This window comes from Ursus arctos, unplaced genomic scaffold (genome assembly GCF_023065955.2).
Source record: "Ursus arctos isolate Adak ecotype North America unplaced genomic scaffold, UrsArc2.0 scaffold_8, whole genome shotgun sequence".
NCBI lineage: Eukaryota > Metazoa > Chordata > Mammalia > Carnivora > Ursidae > Ursus > Ursus arctos.
The window spans coordinates 54,297,019-54,316,120 of NW_026623100.1; the positions used below are offsets into that span (position 1 = coordinate 54,297,019).

Here is a 19,102-nt window from a genome sequence, read left to right on the forward strand (position 1 = left end):
TTCTGGCTGTATGCTCGTGGAAGAGCAAGACATAGCCTCGTCTCTCTTTCTGAGACATGAGACTTGTGATAAATGGAGACATTCCTCTTTTCGTGTTCTGCGAGAGGCACTTTTCCTTCAAAGCTCCTTTGCCTTCAGGGTTTTCCCAGTAATGATCTGCACCAGATGGCCTCACCACTGAGGGCCTCACAGAAAACGCACATATTTGCTCCTTGCTGGTAATCTCAGGTCACACGGTCAGCTAGAAAGTCTGACAGCCTTACCTGTTGCCAATGGCATTAGCTGGACAAAGGAAAGTAGATCCTTGGTGACAAAGTTTGTGGGGACGGGGGTGAACAAAGTCTTCAAGGGGTTGTTTCCAAAATGGCACAAAACACATGAAATTATGTTTGCCACCACTTCAAGAAGAGTTGACGTCCAGTATCCCAATTTTAAAATATATGAGTGGGGATTATATCCCATTATAAATGAAGTGTCTGTTCTAGAATACTATTACTGATTTCCTGGTTCCTTTAAATAGTAAGCTTGGTGCATTTCTTTATGCACTGATTGTGATGTAATTGGCAGACTTGGGTTATGTGTGTATATATTGTGTAATTAAGCAGTTATATAAAGCCAGTGGGAATTTGTGCATGCATTCAGTCATTCAGCAAGCCCTTAGCCAGCTTATCCCACATGCTGAAGATGGGACCAGACACTAGGGACACAAAAATGAACAAACTCTTGCCCTCGCTGGACTTGTGGTCAACCGGAGAAGTGAATGGCAGTCTAGAGAGAGATTGGTTTTCAAGTTGAGTTTGCTTCAGAATTAGCTGTGCCACTCGCCCTCCACCCCACCCCCAGGTCTCTGGTTACTGATTCTAGTGGGGCCAGGAATTTGCTTTTCTAACAGGTTCCCTGGTGATGCTGATACTGCTGGTCCAGGGACCACAGTTTGAGAACCACTGATCTAGTGTCACAAGTGTCAGGAGGCTATGGAAGCTCTGAGGAGGAATTTCCAGCCCTGGCTGGAGGGCAAGGGGGGCCATCAGAGGTTTAGCAAAGGAAGTGAGTCTTAAAGGATGAGTGGGGAAGGGGAGGGAGGGAGGGATGAGGACCTGCCAAACACATTTAGTTCTAAAGGACGAAAGTAGGAGAAAGTACTTATGGTTTGAAAAAAATGCAAATAATTCCTTTGGCTAGGATGAAGTTTGAAGTAATTGCAAGAGATGAAGCGGAAGAAATATGTAGGGCCCAGAGCTGTGATTGAGGGCCTTGAACTGTGCATTATTTAACCATGAATCCCCAGAGTCAGGCTCCAAGCTGGAAGAAACTTGGTTAGAAGAACTCTAGTCATCATTATCTTTTGTCAAGAGGCTTCTTTCTGAGCCTGGCACAGGGCTTCCCAGTCTTTTGGAAGAAATCCTTTTCATTTCCCTGAAATGACAACTCCCACTGGAGGTGATAGGACAGTAGAAAGGGTGTGCTGATTGCATACACCAGGAGTGGGTGGTGGCTTAAGTTTTTGCCATTGACCCATCAACCACAGTGAGGGGGTATGTTGGTAGCTTAATTAATTGGTTAATTATGATTGACACTTAGAAAATCCTAAACTTCAATAACCTCCTGCTTCAATGACCTCCTGCTTACTCAGAGGGGAGGGATGACAAGGTCTAGGAAGGAGGGAGTTGGAGAGAGGAAGACCCCACTGAGCCCAGGTTGTGATGCTTTGTGCTTCGTTCCTCCCTCCAGGGGAAGACGACGATGATGACGAATGTGGGGAGGAGAAGCTGCCCTCCTGTTTCGATTACGTGATGCATTTTCTGACTGTGTTCTGGAAGGTCCTCTTCGCCTTCGTCCCCCCTACAGAATACTGGAATGGCTGGGCCTGTTTCATTGTCTCCATCCTCATGATCGGCATACTGACAGCTTTCATAGGAGACCTGGCTTCCCACTTCGGATGCACCATTGGCCTGAAAGATTCTGTGACTGCAGTCGTGTTCGTCGCGCTCGGAACTTCGGTACCAGGTAGAGAATACATTCATATATGATGTCCCCCAGATGTGGAAGCCCATTCGCCTTCTTGACCTTTTCTTTCTCACAATTTCAAGGACTGTGATAACAAACAGGCCTATGAAAGGCAAGAGCCCAGACATATAAATAATGTCACCGCCAGAAGACTGTCATGGCATTTTTCAAGTTTAGAAGGCTGGTCAGGATCATTATGGGGACAGGAAGGCATTCCCAGAGGGACTGCCTGGAGATTGGTTTGATGGCTAGATCGATAGATCAGCTTCCCATTACAGTGAGCACTTTCAAAAACACAAAACAAAATTACAGAATCATCTTCAAGCACAAAATTTGTCTTTTATATATTTACTAACGTTTGGATAGTTTCCACGAAACTGTAGTGGTTGAGTAACTGAGATAAATACTTACTGAAGACCTGATACAATATTCTCTTGATCCAAAAGTTAATGTGAGTAAATTAAAAAAAAAAAAGGAGACATTGATCAGGACAGGGCAAAAGTAATCCCAGCCAAAGCAAATAGGCCAAGTACACATTTCATGGATGTCCTTTCATGCATTCCTTGTAAGCTAAATTTTTCTTCCAATCTACAACTGTAGCTCATTGTAATTGCCCAGACTTCGAAGAAATCATCCTCCAAAATGTGACCTTGACAGCAGTAATTTTCAAACTTTGGTGACCATCAAAATTACCTGGGTACTTGCTTAAAAAATGCAAATCCCTGCAACCCACCATCCACCTGTGGGTAGATCTAGAGGAAGGGCCCAGACATGCGTGTTTTAAGCTCACAGGTGATCCTGGTGCACACCGGAGCCTACTGTATCCCAAGTCCTGGACCCAGGCCCCAGTACTAGTTGACATCTTGACAGATATACAGCTAACCCTGGCTTTTGGGTTTGACTCTGAAAACAAGTGCAGTTTAAATCATGTTATCTATCTCTTCACTGGAATTCACTAGCTGTTCTTCTCCACTCAGATATTTATCACTTCGGTGTCTCTGAGCCTTTCTTTGTTTGTAAAATAGGGATAATCATACTGAACTTGCAGAATCACGGTAAGGACTGGAGAAAACACCTATAAATTATGCATCTAGTAAAGCATTTGAAGCATAGAAGGAATTTGATTAAGACAATAACTTTTGTTATTATTTATGAATAGGTGACGATGATCTGACCAGTATAGATTTGGATACTTCATCCTTGAGTAACCAGAAATAAACTGTCCAGATAGTGGTGAGCCATTGCCCATGGTATAATCCAACTGGTCGACCATGTGGGAGTCCTGGTCAAGGGGCCTGATGGGGTTCTGGTGTAAGTGAGTTAATGGAGGACTCAGGGGATTTAGGGGGTCCTTGTGTAACTGTCTCAGTGAGTCGAACCATGCAAAGTCTTCCAGTTGACTGCTGATCTCAGAGGAGATCAGATTCCCTCTCAACACCAGCTGTTTCTAGCAGTTCCAATTTTGGTCTTTATTTTGATTTTTTTCCCCCAAAAATAACCAGAAATTTAGCAAGCAGGAGGAAAACCTTAAAATATTCATTTTGTGAGTTGTTTTGTTTGGAGAACATATATACCAAAAGGAGCTAAACATAACGGTTACCCATCGCTCTATCTCAGGTTACTCTAGGAATATGTGTTGGGGTCTACTCTCCCTAAGGCTTAAATCTCTGTATCGAATGGTGCCCAAGTTAGCGCACGCTTCTGGCCCTGGGTTTAACCCTTGAGGAGAATATGTGCAAATTATGAAAATGAAAGCAAAATTACGTCTCTCATCAGAGTTACTCAAAATCAACCTACCTCTCTGGAAAGTCAGCAGTTGGTCCTACCAAATGCGTCTCTTGTTTTCCAAATGATCAAAAAAAGGCTTTTACTACATCAAATCCCTGTTTCTAAAAATATACATTTTAAATTTCCCTGCTCCTCATCTCAATACCTCAAAACTGGCTCCTTTTCCTATATACTAGTCTTCCAAAGTAGCTCTGTGCATCTCTTATATTAAACTCTCTTGAAAACTGGCGGCCCTACTGCATCGTTAATTTTTTTTTCTGTAACATGAAATGTGGATTACACTAAACCTTAGTGTTTGGAGGAATCATTTGTTCTGCCACTTAAAACCGGCTCAGGACCCAGGTAGGAGCATCAAGAGGTAAGAAAGGCTGTTGGGGAGAATACAGCAGAATCATGAGCTGTCAAAACGGTTTCCCTGCCCTGCCATAAATTCTTCCCATCGGGAAACAGATTTCTTTGCTCTGTTATCAGGAGAATTCCTGTAATTTGCTGCAATATGAGCTGTGTGGCAGGTTCCCCACACAATATATTCACAATATATTCACAATATATTCATAATCTTATTTCTATACACAGACATGCCCCCCAAAAGCTGTGCAAATCGAACAAGATGCTGAACAAACATATTTCCGACTTTAGTCTTGAACCCTGATGATTCAGAGCAGTGCTTTAGTATATCTCCTGACTCCTCAAAAAAAAAAAAAAAAAAAAAGCTATTATTCCCGGATGACAAAGCCCAGTTGCTACAGGTAGAATAAAAGGGACGAATTCTTTTCACTCGAAGCTTACCACTAATGGGCATTGGTCCCGAGGCCCGGCTTTTTCTCTAGGCCGATGTCTTGACCCTTTTCCTCAAGTAGAAGGGCTCCAAGCTGGAGTTTGACGAACTGCCACCTCTTTGTAGGCGAGACCCTTGGATTCTCAGCTTGTGATGGCCCTAAGGCAGGACTGAATGTTTAAAATATCTCATTTAAAGCGTTTGGGTTTTTTTTTTTTATATAATATGCAAAATCTATGGCGGAAAAGAGCTTATGCCTTTCCAGGTGAGACAGAGCTTCCTCACACCACTGGTAGTCAGGTGCTCTCAATAATCTACTGGCGGAGGAGGACTCCTGAGGGTCATGGGGAATGAAGGGGCTCAAGCTTAGGTATGCCTAGAAGACCTTAAAGACTCGCACTTGTTAAGAGAACAAGAGTCTTCTTTTCCTGAATCACCCTCTGCAGAGCTCCTTGTCTAGAGAAGAGGGGTTTCCTGCATAGTCTCCTTGTACCTCTAAATGTTGGAGTAAGCAGAGCCTGGTCTCCAGCTCTCTTCTCTTCCCTGTCTGGGCTCACTCCCCGGCCCATCATACCTGTCTCCATGGCTTAAATGCCACCAACACGCCAGTGATTACCAAATGTATATCCCCAACCTCAACTTGCCTGAGTTCTAGATTTACATGCCAACTGCCCTCCCAGTATTGATGCTGGATGTGTAAGGTGGGGCTCCAAACCACCGTGTCCAAAGTAGAACTGCTTATTTCCACTGCCCAACGGCCTTATCTTTCAACCAAACCTATTCTTTCCAGATCTTACCTTTTGTCAGGAAAACAGTATCATCATCTAGCCAGTGTCCTTGATGCCTTTTCCCTCATCCCCACAGTCAAGCCATTCATAACATCTGCAGATCTTACCCCTACAGTGCTTCTTCACGGGACCCACTTAGCTCTCTCTCTACCACCAAGTCCAGGTAGGCTGTTCTTTCGGACTCCTGCAAGGGCCTGCTGTCTGTCTCCATGCTTCTGCTAAGGAGTGTTTTAAGACGTAAATCAGAACACATTTCTGCCTACAATCTTCCAAGGGCTCCCTACTTAGGATAAACTTCAGAAGTATACCCCTGGCTTACAAAGACCTATGGGATTTGGCCCCTCCCCACCTTTCCATTCTCTTTGACCCTTGCCCACTGCTCTTCAGCCCCACTGGCCTGTTTACTGTCCTCCATGCCCCAAGTTCACTCCTTTCTCAAGGTTGCACCAGTTGTCTAAAATGCTCTTCCCCTTCATTTACACAAGACTGGTTCTTTAAGTAGATCTCACCTCAAATGTCACTTCATCAAAGAGCCCTTTCCTAACCACCAACGTGAAGTAGATCACCCTATTTTCAGTAGAGTCTTTATTACTTTCTGGACATTTTGGTTTGCTTTTGAATGTTATTGTCTACCTTTTCCCAGTAAGGTTCATGAGAGCAGAAACCCTGCCCTTTCACTCTCTCATATCTTTGGCTCCTAAAATGATGCCTAGCTAATACATAAGTAATGCAATTGAATCGGCCCATGTGTTTGCGTGTGTGTGTAGACGTGCTGTGTCTATAAATTAATGTACAAATCAGTCATTTACACATTAGTATGAGTTACTTAAATCAGATGGCTTTCTTAACACCTTCTAGAGACAGCAAAGAATTAAAGTTATGATTGAGGGAAATGAACAGTAGATACTTTTATAGTGTGGCTTATTCTTGAGGAATATATGTGGGTAGGTTATTGTGGCAAGAAGGGCAAGCATAACTTCAGAGCACTGAGTCTCCTCTTTCACAACTTGGCTATGATGGAAAGTGAGATGAAGAGAGAGATATATTGTCTCTTTTTCATTCTTTTCTCTGCTATCATCCCTGCTTTTAAGATCCAAAACTCAGGCCAATGTTTTTAAAACTTTAGATATATTCTGTGTTGTGTTAAATAGGCATTTTGCAGTAGCCTGGCTTGGGTTCTTAACTATGTTGTATCAGATTGTTTCTATAGAAAACAGGCTCAAAATTCAAGAGAAATTAATGCAAGAAGTTTGGAATCCAGCCATTTTTGTATTAGGCACTACCTGTTATCACACACTCTTTTAGCTTACAATTATTTACTTGGATATAACTGGGTATATTGGGTCAAGACATTCCAGCTGCTATATCACATTTGAAACAAGGATTTTCCTTTCATCTGTTGCTCCTACTGGAGTCAAGTAGAAGCAAGCATTCTTCCTTAATTACAGAGAAAACTCTTAGATGTTAATGAGTTGGGAATATTTTTACCTCACTCAGTTCTGCCTTGGTCTTTCTCCATACATCTTGATTGAGGCTTGTGCCAGAATCTCGCCTGCTACCCTGTAACGTCCCATTATGAGTTGTTTACTGCTGGGACCACAACATTTTAAAAATTGGGTATCCTAGGACTGTTTCTTAGCCTCTGGCATTGTTAGATTTCCTGTTAATTTCCAGGGTTTTAGATATCCTTTGAGCTTTGTCAAGTAGGAATTATTTCACTAGAAATTTTAAGTCATGAAGGGAAAGAAAATAGATGATTTGAGGCATTTTTTCCCATTTTGTATATAGAACCTTTGTTAAAAATAAAACCTTATTTTAGAGAAAATGTGTGCTATTTTTAAGTTACTTTACTTCCAGATTTCTAACTGTCATAGGAAGAATTTGACAAAAAACCGGTTATCCTAGCAGTTCACTATGTTCTCTTAGCGTGGTGTCAATGACTGTGCACCGAGGGCTATAGCGAGGAGAACATAGAACTGAATCCAGGAAAGCTGGACTTGCCACCATTGCTCATGGTGTGAGTAGGATCAATATTTTGACTCAGCCTTGGTCTTCTTGCCTGTAAAACAGGCATGATAACACATGGCAATTTAAGCAGAATTGATGAGAGGATTAAGTACGATGGACCTCAGAGCAGCTTGTCGACTGAAAATTGGTATAAATCCAGGAAATAGGGGCGCCTGGGTGGCACAGCGGTTAAGCGTCTGCCTTCGGCTCAGGGCGTGATTCCGGTGTTATGGTATCGAGCCCCACATCAGGCTCCTCTGCTATGAGCCTGCTTCTTCCTCTCCCACTCCCCCTGCTTGTGTTCCCTCTCTCGCTGGCTGTCTCTATCTCTGTCGAATAAATAAATAAAATTTTTTTTAAAAAATCCAGGAAATAATTATCATTGTCTACACTGATAGCAACTCTCAAAGTGTTGAAAGGAATAGAAACCATCAGAAAATGAAAATGAATGGGAAAAATTGAATGAGCAGAGGTAGAAATTTTAAAATACTTAGCACATCGCTCCACTGTGTGCTAGGCATGCACACTGTATTTACATTACCTATTATCTTATTTAGGTTATATCATTAAGTGATAGGAAGTGACTTTTGTCTCCTCTGAGGTTTATTTTTTTGTCCCTTAGACCCTTCTCCTAAAAATGAGGGGTTTTTTACCCCTTCGACATTGTGCTAGAAAACATTTGTTTTTGCAGAAAAAAAAATTCACTGTGGATCGTTAACATGTATTAGTTTTTAGTTTCCTGACCTCTAATAACTCTAAAATTTACAATACTCTATAGTATACTTGGGTAATAGGACATTGCAATTTATTGTATCTTGCTGTTTTATTTCCCAGTGGATCCTAAAGTAACTGGTATGGTTGCGCAGGTTGTATACTGCAATCTCAAAGGATCACCATAATCTCAATGATACCCCTGGAGATATATGGGATACCATAGCCCATGGATGTATATAGTGGCAGCCCTGTCTAAAAGGCACTTTATTGCATAAAGAGAATGAGCACCAATGTCCTCAGTCACATGAGGAAGTTAAGGCTCACAGAGAATGAATTATTTGCTCATATTCAGTTCAAGTTTAAATCAATGATAAATTGTGTCTCTATTATAATCTGTGCCCAACCACTCTGTCTTTCCACCTTAGATTCATTTTTAAAGTTAAGCATTCCATACATTCTTTCCCACATACCTTATAATTTGGGGGAAATTACTCTCTGTTTCAATTTAGTATTTCCCACTTTCAAATCATGCAGCAGAATTATATTCAGGCTCTTTGAGATCAAGCACTATCATTATTCCCTTTGGCATGGAAAACACCTAGTACAGTACATGCTTCAAAAAATTTCAAGAATGATAAAGGCCTATTTCTATACCCATAAATACTTAGCATTTCCTACATGTAAAAACTTAAACACTAAGACCACTGGAAATGCTTTTAAACATAGCTGGCCAAAAAAAAAAAAAAAAAAAAAAAGGCAAGATAATCCTCATCAGAACAGCCATGTGTTGCTAGTGGAAGAGACCACAAAAGGAGGTTTGGTCATTCTGTGCCAAGACCAGAGATTCCTGTGATACACGGCCGGCCAGGCACTGGGGTCAGTGGGAACCAAGAAGGACATATTAGGGATGTTCTCCCAGCAGTCATGTTCTGCAAAGACCGACAACTCTGGAAATCAAGGCAGGTCTTCTAAGTCTCTGAGCACAAGTAGGAGCCTGGGAGTAGGACCGCTGGAGGTGACTGTCCACGGCATCCATCAGTACACATACTCAGCCTACCCCGACTCAACAACAGAGATGGGGTCAGAAGGAAACACAGCACCCCACGCAAATCAGATACACTTCTCAGGGGAAATTGTATCCACCCATTCTGAAATCCCATAGCCATCTGATCTACCCTGGAGAACAACAAGGAATCCGACCCATGCAATCATTTCCTCTCCCTCCATCCTACTTGAGACAGATTTAGTGTTCTCATTTCTGGGCTCACAGATGAACTGGTTAACTCTCTCAATATCAGAAAAATTATGCAAAATCTTCTTAGTGCAGTGTTAATGGATACCCACAAGGAGGTATAAAAGAACATGAGCTGTAGAGTCAGATAGACATGAGTTCAAACCCACCCCCACCACTTACAAGACGTATGACACCCCTAGAGGCAAATTGCTTAACTCCTGTCATCCTTAGTTCCTTAACCTGAATAACAGGGACGTGAAAATCTGTCTCAGAGTCGTAGTGAGGATGACATGAAAGCACCCTTATCCAGGACCCAGCACAGGGCCTAGCATATGATTGCTGCTCAAAAAACGTTAGATCTCTTTTCTACTTCGATGGACTGATAAATGGGATTAGGCCCGCCAGTATTTAGCTCAGCTGTATCACAGCAAGCGAAAATAGCAAACCAAGTAAATTCTCAGCCCATCTTCATTACGGTCCTATGTTAGGAATTCTGGGGAGGTGGACATTCCCAATTGTATTCCTGTTTCCTGCAATTTTACTCTCTCTGAGCTTAATCCTCTGAACATTGGCATTTCCACTCAGCCACAGGTTGAAGAGGAAGTGCCGTAGCTACAGTCTGTATACATATTTAATTGGATGATTAACATTTCACATCAGCTTAAATGGGAATGAAAACAGAATTGCTTTACTCTGCACCGTGATTTCCCCATGGCGTTAACGTCGGTTCCCCCAAGAGGATCCTAAAGGGCAGGTATATTTCGTTTGCAGATACCCTAATAAGCAGTCAGTTTCTTTGCCAGCAAGAAAGGTCAGCACTACTGGAAATAGGCTCTCCGATTGTGGTCAGGCCAAGAGGCAGAGCCACCCAGGAACACAGCCAGAGTGCAGCACCAGGCAGCCCTAATCCCTCAGAGGGCTTCCCCTAGGACCTTATCTCAACCTTATGCCAGGGACCTGATAGCTGGAGGTAAGACACTGTGTTTCAGCACACTTTCTTATAAATAGGTGATATCACAGGAGTTGAAAACAGCTTACAAAAGCAAATATAAGGACACAGCAACACAAAGGAAGGCTGGATACCAGACTTCACAAGATTTGCTCCATAAATGGCATAAGAACTGCCTGTTATCAGAAACTAGAAACAACACCAGGGAATAGACTACATGCAACAGACCCAAAGCATCTTGTAAAAACCTGGGAAAGACCCATTCCAAAACTTTTTGCATCCTTTATTCTTAGGGCCCAAAAGAAGAATTTGTATTCAATACTTTTAAGTTTTTTTGTTGGCAGTTACAATCCTTGATTTGTCTCCTGGGGCAGCAGGCATGGAGCACAAGTCTGGAGGGGGACCAAGATGCTCACCATGAAGTCCCCTAGCAGGAGGTGGTCCAGGCAGCTGAGAATTCAGCATGAGTCATGCCCAGTCTGAAGCATCTTGTAAAAACCTGGGAAAGACCCATTCCAAAACTTTTTGCATCCTTTATTCTTAGGGCCCAAAAGAAGAATTTGTATTCAATACTTTTAAGTTTTTTTGTTGGCAGTTACAATCCTTGATTTGTCTCCTGGGGCAGCAGGCATGGAGCACAAGTCTGGAGGGGGACCAAGATGCTCACCATGAAGTCCCCTAGCAGGAGGTGGTCCAGGCAGCTGAGAATTCAGCATGAGTCATGCCCAGTCTGAAGCCCCGCGGTCTTCTGATTAGTGTCCCAATCCCACACCAGCCACCTTCACTCAGTCCCACAAAATCACAGTGCAAAAGAAGGGAAGCTAAAAATATTTCATCTTGGTCTTACCTGGGCCTTCTTACAGAGTCTAGGTCAGCCAAAGCAAGGACATTGGCAGAAATATCCCCCTGTTCAGGGGTATGTGTGATATGTGTGTGTGTGTGTGTGTGTGTGTGTGTGTGTGTTCAGAGAGCTGGTGTTATGAATGTGCACCGTGAATGAATGTAAATTTCCTCTCAAGGTGTATTCCAAAGGGAGCAAACATCAAGTGCCCTGAAGGCCTTAGGCCTGTTTGCTCCAAGGGGACTAACGAGAGCACGGGTCTCTTACAAGTGCCTTGTAAATAATATTGAGGTGGTAACTTTCATTTTCCCTTCTCCCATTTGAAAATAAGATAATGAAAATGAAAAATTTCAAGAACCACTCTTTCACATTTCTTTTCTTTCAAATTCAGGCCTTGGGCTGCATTTTTTAACAACTTTGTTGAGACATACCAGAAACGTCACTCACTGAGGGATGCGATTCAGTGATTCTCTCAGCAAAGCTACAATGCCCTGCAACACTACCCTAATCCAGTTTTAGACCATTTCATCACCCCAGTAAGATCCCTCTTGCCTACTGACAGGTAATCCCCACTTCTGCCTCCTGACCAACGCAACCACTAACGTAACTTCCTGACCCACAGACTGCCTTTTTTCAACATTTTACAAAGACCAATTTTAATATAAAAAAGTCATGGATTCTCTACAGGATAGTAATTATATTTTAGTAATGCAAAATGTAGGAATTCACCTCAGGTTCTGTAAGATTTTAAAACAATTTTTGTTTTGTCCATCACAAAATCTCTATAGCCATTTGCAAACTACAAGTGTGAGGTATTTTTGGTCTTCATTGCTTTGTGATATGGATTTGTGCCCCCTTTAAAGCAACCTCACCATCCTCCCCCCAACGGTAATCTTGGCTCATATATTCAAAATCGCTGGGGCAAAATATCACACCATGGTATTTAGAATTGGCACTATGAATCTTGGATAACACCCTGTTTAATGATCTATAGAGCCTAAATATCTTCGGCCCAGTCAGTCAGGTAATTATAACACAATGCTAAGGAGGGAACTCTCATGAGTTCAGCTTCTTACTCTTATCCCTGGCCCCAGCATGTCACCCTGTAGACACGGGTCATTGGCCCCTGGATCCATTAGGAAGAGAGTAGAGACCAGGGCCTTGAACAGAGGCCATGTGCCCTGTCCCGCTCCTCACAGGATGACATATTATTACTAAATTCAAAAGAAAAAAAAAGCGTGCTACAAAAAAGCAGAGCTTAATTGCCATGTCATGGGCACTGCATAAGCAACACATTTAAGGACCCTTGGTATTTTTAGAAAAGAAGGCAAACAAAATGGTAACTCAATTTAAAAAGCAAATCTTGCATGTGACTGTAAAAGCATTTTAATATCCGTTGGGGATAGTGCGTACTACAGACATGAAATCATGGTACTTAGCATTTATGCTCAAAGCCAGCTGGAATGCCATCAATGTTCCTCAGCACACAGACCTCACATCCTGCCTCTTCCCAAGAATGAAACATAAACTATGTATTATTAGTTGGTATTCTGCTTCATTCCAGAAAGGGATTTAAACCCATAAAACGCCTTACGTTCCTCGGCCACCTTTCCTGCCTGGCACATGACCCAGAAATGCCAAATCTATTGGTGACCATATCTGATAACCTTTGTTTAGCTCAGCACGTATAAATCCTGTATTTTGTGCTCAGGAGAAAATAGCTTACTTTGGTTCTATTATTTACAATCAGGAAATGATGTGTTGTGTTTGTTTTCTTTCTCCCTCTCCCCGCCCTCTGGAGCCCGGGGGGCTTTTTGACACGGTTCTCCATAAATTATAAACTATTATTAGGTTATCATTATAAAAAATCGTGGGTTGAGACAACAAGCAAGACTTGCTGTAGTCCCGAACTGCAAAGATCCCCACTGGGGTCTACAAACGGACCCCGCAGAGGACTAATTATACCTTTCCATTCCTGCATTACAGTTGTAAAACAACCAATAACCTCAAATGTGCAAAAGGATCATGAAAATGTCCTTCTCTGAAGGACTCTATGTGTCACGAATCTTCACAAGGCTGAAACATGGCAAGCCGAAACCCCGAAACTAACCCAGCCGTCAACCTACGGGACCGCAGGTCAGGCTGCTCAGAGACGGGTCAACACTCAGGGTGAGGCTGCATAAGAAGTGGCTCGGGTGCTGCCTGTCCTTTCTCCTGTGCTTCTAGAGTTTCACTTTTAGGGAGACAAGGGTCAAACCACCCAGAAGAACCTGACATTGATAACTTCAGTATCAAGTCTTCTTGTCCTGAGAACGTGGATTAAGCCCTTTCTTCCACAACTTCTACACCTGCCTTGAGTCCACAGGGGGATATGAGTGAAAAGTAATCTTCAAAATAAAAAGCTATGTTCTGACAGATGACGCCAGGAGCTAGGATACGCAAGCTGAGTGAGACAATGTGGCATTCTTATCATCAACCATTCAAGTGGTCTTCTCTCTACACTAGTCATCAGGCATTAAAAAGGAGATTGATACCACTTTTAAACATTAAATCAAATGAAGCAGTAGGATACAGGGGCACAGTGTAGGATCCAGAACCATTCTGCACTCAGTTTCATTGATTCTACAAATATTTAGTGAGTACCCACCAAGTAGCAGGCCCTGTGGGACGCAGTAGAGATAGAGGGATAAACAAGACAGATGTTATGTTGAATCCCACAAAGTTCGTCCTGCAGTGGAAGAAAACGGATACTTCACAAAAATAGGATAAATGTTCGGATAGCAATGAGGATGCATACTGTTGAGAAGAAAATAAAGCAGGATCATGGAATCCTGGCATCAAGAGCTCATATGTTCTACACACAATGGAGGAGGATGTTAATAGGGTGGTGTGACTCCTTATACCATGAATCTTCAGCAAATTACTTACTCACTCAAACCTCTAGTTATCCCCCTGCAAATTCATCCAGGAAGTTCTAATCTTAGAAATTATGAAAAGGTGTTACTTTCTCCTATTTACTTTTAATACTTTCGCCTCTTCTTTTAAATAACCTCTTTGAGTTATTTGGTGGTTTACTTCTCTCTCTGGGCAGCTGCAACTCTCTTCTCACCCCCTACCACATCTGTTCTTATGGGAGATACCCAAGTGCCCTGGGTTTTTCTCCCCAATGCTTCTTCCCCTCCCCATGGAAATGTCTTATTACTTCGGAATATCCAACGAATGATCCATATAAAGGCATCAGTGGTTCATGATGATTTCCTAAGGGCAGAGCGTTTGCATTTAACACAAATAGTGTCTCAAAGGGAACCACATTTGCATAGCTTCGTTGTTTAAAAAGTACATTTGGATAAGTTATCTCTTCGATATCCACAGCAGCCCTAGAAGTTAGGCAGTCAGATGTGCTATCCGGTTCAGAGCATGGGATAAGAGCTGGCAAGAGCGGGATTTGATGAAGGATCCTGGAAACAAGCCTGCAGCATGAGGCCCTGGGCACCAGGACCTGCAGAATGTGGATTCTAAGCCCACCCCGCATTCCCCTTCTATCTGACTCCTAGAGAGCTTCAGCTTCCTCCCCTGAAAAAGATCAGGGCTGATAGTAGCTGCTCCCGTCCCCCACCCACTGAATTGTCAGAAAGAGCAAATAGTGTAATATCTGTGGAAGGGCTCTCAGAATTCTAAAATGCAAAAGACATTTTAAAAGTATCTACCAAAAGCTATACTAGGTGCCTGGGAAAAAGACAGGGACAAAACTCGACATTAGAGTTCAGCCTCATCACATATTCTTAGCAGCTTGGATACAGCTCTACCCCTTCCTTTCTAGTCTCTGTGTTACAAATTACATCTCTATTAAGAGCCCAAGTGCAAATGAACACTTGGGTATTATGTCCCTTCCCAGAAATCTCAAGGGGACAGAGCCGTTAACAAATGAATAAGCGAAGTAATGTTGTGGGTTGAAGTCAATGGAATATACTACTAGTAAATACAATATGATGTTGCTGGAACACAAATACAAAACTGAGGGGTGCCTGGGTGGCTCAGTCATTGAGTGTCTGCCTTCGGCTCAGGGCATGATCCCAGAGTCCTGGGATTGAGCCCCACATCAGGCTCCTCCACTGGGAGACTGCTTCTTCCTCTCCCACTTCCCTTGCCTGTGTTCCCTCTCTCGCTGGCTATCTCTCTCTCTGTCAAATAGATAAATAAAATCTTAAAAAAAAAAAAAAAAACAGAAGATTTTGGCTTTGCTCTATAGTCCATCATGGCCGGACAGGAATGGCTGGAAGGAAACTAAGACCCACACATCTCTTCCCTTCACAGTGGGTCCTCAGAAAACTTTTATAGTGGGTGAAGTTTGTTTTCAGAATCCATGTTCTACTTTATGGCCTGTCCTGGGCACCTTCTTGACCCTGAACTCCAGGCCATTCCTGATGGCCAGGAAATCTCTTCATCACTTCCACCCCCCCTCACACTGACACCCACTAGAATGCACTTGCTCTGTGTGTCTTCTCTCCTAGGATCCCACTACCATAGCCCTGACCACTGAAAGGACCAGAAAAGGCTGAAAATCAGCCTTCCATCCCTGAGACTTTCTAAAAAAATGTAGATTAGTCCTTTAATAATGCAATAGACACACTCTTTGTAAATAAAATGGGAAATATTAATAAGCACAGAATAAAAAATCATCCAGCAATCCCACCATCCATTTGTATTCTTGTATCTATATTTCATTTTAAAATCCTGGGACATTTAAATAAGTTGCACAAAAACATATATACAAAGATACATCTAATTACCCACACTTTTTAATGGACTTATATCAGGCATAGTTACAGAACCTTTTTCACTCAGCAGTGTCATGAACATTTTACTTTGTTATTATACCTTTGACCATAATTTTAACAGTTGCACATTAAAGTTGTAATTTTACCGAAACAATAGGTTTCTACTTTTTCTCTAACACAAAAATTCTGTACTGACCACCCCCATACATAAACTTCCACACTTGCAGAATTACTTCTAAATCCCCAGAAATAAAATTGCTGGATCAAAGATTTTGTGGATTTTTAAGACTTTTGATAGACCATATGATTAATCCATAGGAATAAGCTAATGGAAAAAAATTTTACACCACATCAAGGTAAAGTAGGAGCAGAAATAGGAGAATTACCAAAACTCTCCAGAACCCCCTCAACTCCTACCTGTCAAGTAGCACCTGCTGCCTCCAGGGCTGGGTTGAAGTTGTATTTAGTGACATTTTCTGTTTCTTGAGTTGCCTCCATTTGCCTTCTTTTAATAGCGTTTGTGCTTTCCTGAACTCAAGACACAGAAAGCAACCCCTTTCAAAAAGAGGAGGTTTGTGTGGAATAAATACCTGGGTAAATATCCACAGGACCAAGGCACATGTTGGTGTCTTCAGTGTATTGTGCAGATCTGTAGACTTTGAATTACACCAATATAGCCCAGCTGACAGGCAAGTTCTCTTTTTACCTGGAAATGAGTGTGAGGATTTCTGTTTTCTCCCAAGTTATAGTATAGTCTTTCTATCAGGTCCCACTCAGCCACCTCTAGTTCTAGCAAGACGTGGGGCACCTATGGCTGTACCATCTCTAAAGTAGGACTTGAGAAGATTCAGATAGGAGATAGATGTTCCAGAAATAGAACAAAGTGTAGAAGAATGAACCAGGGTTTCAAAGACAAGGAGGGTTGAGGGAAAGAGGGAGATTATGGGGAAGAAAGAAGCGAGCTGGAGGGACCCTGTTTTGTGCAGGACAGCCCTGGGCTGTGTTTGAGGCAAGGAGTTCCAGTTGTATCTAATAACAAACTGGTCTGGGAAAACGATAGTCAGCTATTTGTTTTAGTCCCAAACTTGCCCTGTTTGCCTTTTCAAAATTAGCAAAATATTGCTTGACTAAATCGCAGCAATGTTTTACCCTCATGGACTTAGTATTAATAAAATAAAGGTTCAATATGGGGAGCCTGGGTGGCTCAGTCTATTAAGCATCCAGTTCTTGGTCTTGGCTCGGGTCCTGATCTCATGCCTTATGAGATCAGCCCCAAGTTGGGCTCCATGCTCAGCGGGAGTCTGCTTGGATATTCTCTCCCTCTGACCCTTCCCACACTCATGCTCTCTCTCTCTCAAATGAATCTTTAAAAAAAATAAAGGTTTATTATAAAAATGATAGAATTATGGCCCAAAATTGAAAATATTAAAACCTTGATGTTATTTTAAAAGTAGGTCCTCTCAAACTTATTTTTATATACTAGAAAGACAGTGTAAATATAGTACCCAAGAGATACCAGGAACTTAAGAAATTGAAAAAATTACTTTGTATTAATATTGTTCTAAAGGATTGAAGGGTCGTTCATGAAAATAGCCCCTTCTTAATCTGTTTCTGACCCATGCAAATATTTTTCTAAAGGAGTCAGGCTGATGTTTCTGTGTACAATGATTTTAATCCTTTTCTTTCAACTGATTAGCTATTTTAATACTGTGTAGTTATAGTCAGAGGTGAATGTGATAAAGTTTCTGGATATTTTCTTTGAACCCTTTGTCCATTTTCAAATTGCAGATATGTTATTTAGTCCTTGTTAATATCCATGCTCTTGTGCTCTGGGGCACCTGAGTGGCTCAGTGTGTTGAGTGTCTGACTCTTGGTTTCATTTCAGATCATGATCTCAGGGTCATGAGAGCAAGCCCTGAGACTCTGTGTTCAGCACAGAGTCTGCTTAAGATTCTCTCTCTCCCTCTGCCCCTCCCCCTGCATGTGTGCACCCTCTCTCTAAAAAATAAATAAATCATAAAAAATAAACCACCATGGACCTGTGGTTAAGAATGTGAACTCTACCTAGGATCATATTCGTTTGGTCTGAATCCTAGTTTCGCCTCTTACTGGCTGTATAAATCTGGACAAATTTCTTATACTCAGGGTTTCAGTTTTCTCACCTATCAAATGAAGATAATACAAGTTCCTACCCTTATGGTTGTTTTGTAGATTAAATGAGAAGCCATATGTAGAGCCTCGCCAGGAGCCTCATAAATGTTAACTATTGTTGCCGTTCTCACAGCCATCATTTCTGGACATCAAAGAGACATACATTCTCCCAAAATCCCACATAAGGTCTATGAAACTTAGATCACCTAGCTGAAGGAAACCATAATGAAAGATTTTAATATTAACGTTCCCTTTGTTATCACCAGAACAAAGAATTCTGAAATGTAGTAGTATTTGCTGAGCACCTACTAACTCCCAAACACCATGCTAAGCTGTTTTGCAGTACTTTTGATCACCTCCACGGCTATATGAATGGGGATTTTTATTTTCCCTATTTTACAGATATCAGAGGCTTAAAGAGAGGTTATCCCAAGGCCATACTGCCAGTGCATGGCAAATGGGACTAGCCAGGTCTTGCTCCACAGCTTAGGCTCCTTACTACCATAACTGGAGACATTATGCAGCCCACAGGAATCAGGGCTGGCATTCTTCAGTAATGACGGTGGTTAACCACAGAGTAACATGGAACCAGGTGACCAAATGAACTACTGACAGTGACCTCAGCTTGCTACGTATCTCGATGACAAGCAGAACCGCTGATTCACATGAACCTCCTGGAAACTGTGCAATATTATGGTCATCATCAAGCTGCCTGTTCACCACTTGACCAGAGACAAGAGACTTTTGTCAAGTCAGTCAACCCTGTACCCCTTAGTTTATCTGGCACACATTGGAACTTCCACCACCATAATCTGCATGAACCTTTAATTTGAGAAAGGAAACAAACAGGACTCCCAAAGTGAAAGTACCAACCCTGCTTAACATACATAATCGAGTCCACTCCAGAACTATGTTAATCCAAGTCTCAAGAGACAACCAGGTCAGAATACCACTTCTTTGACCCACACCCAGCAAGTTGGCTTGGGGTTTTTTTGAGGGTCAAGAGTGGGGGTGGGGAGAGTGATGGCGCGATTGAATAGAATAAGCCCCATCTCAAACAGAGTTCT

General features: G+C 42.2%; 1 protein-coding gene across 14 annotated transcripts in view; it reads left to right on the forward strand.

Annotated features, from left to right (window-relative positions):
- Positions 1–19,102, forward strand: part of SLC8A1 (solute carrier family 8 member A1) — a 383,135-nt gene that overhangs the window by 339,167 nt on the left and 24,866 nt on the right. For all 14 annotated transcript variants that reach the window (XM_057309330.1, XM_057309326.1, XM_057309325.1 and 11 more), the window contains one exon: positions 1,732–2,007. In XM_057309330.1, coding sequence (XP_057165313.1) covers positions 1,732–2,007 — 276 coding nt within the window. The remainder of the gene's footprint in view (positions 1–1,731; positions 2,008–19,102) is intronic.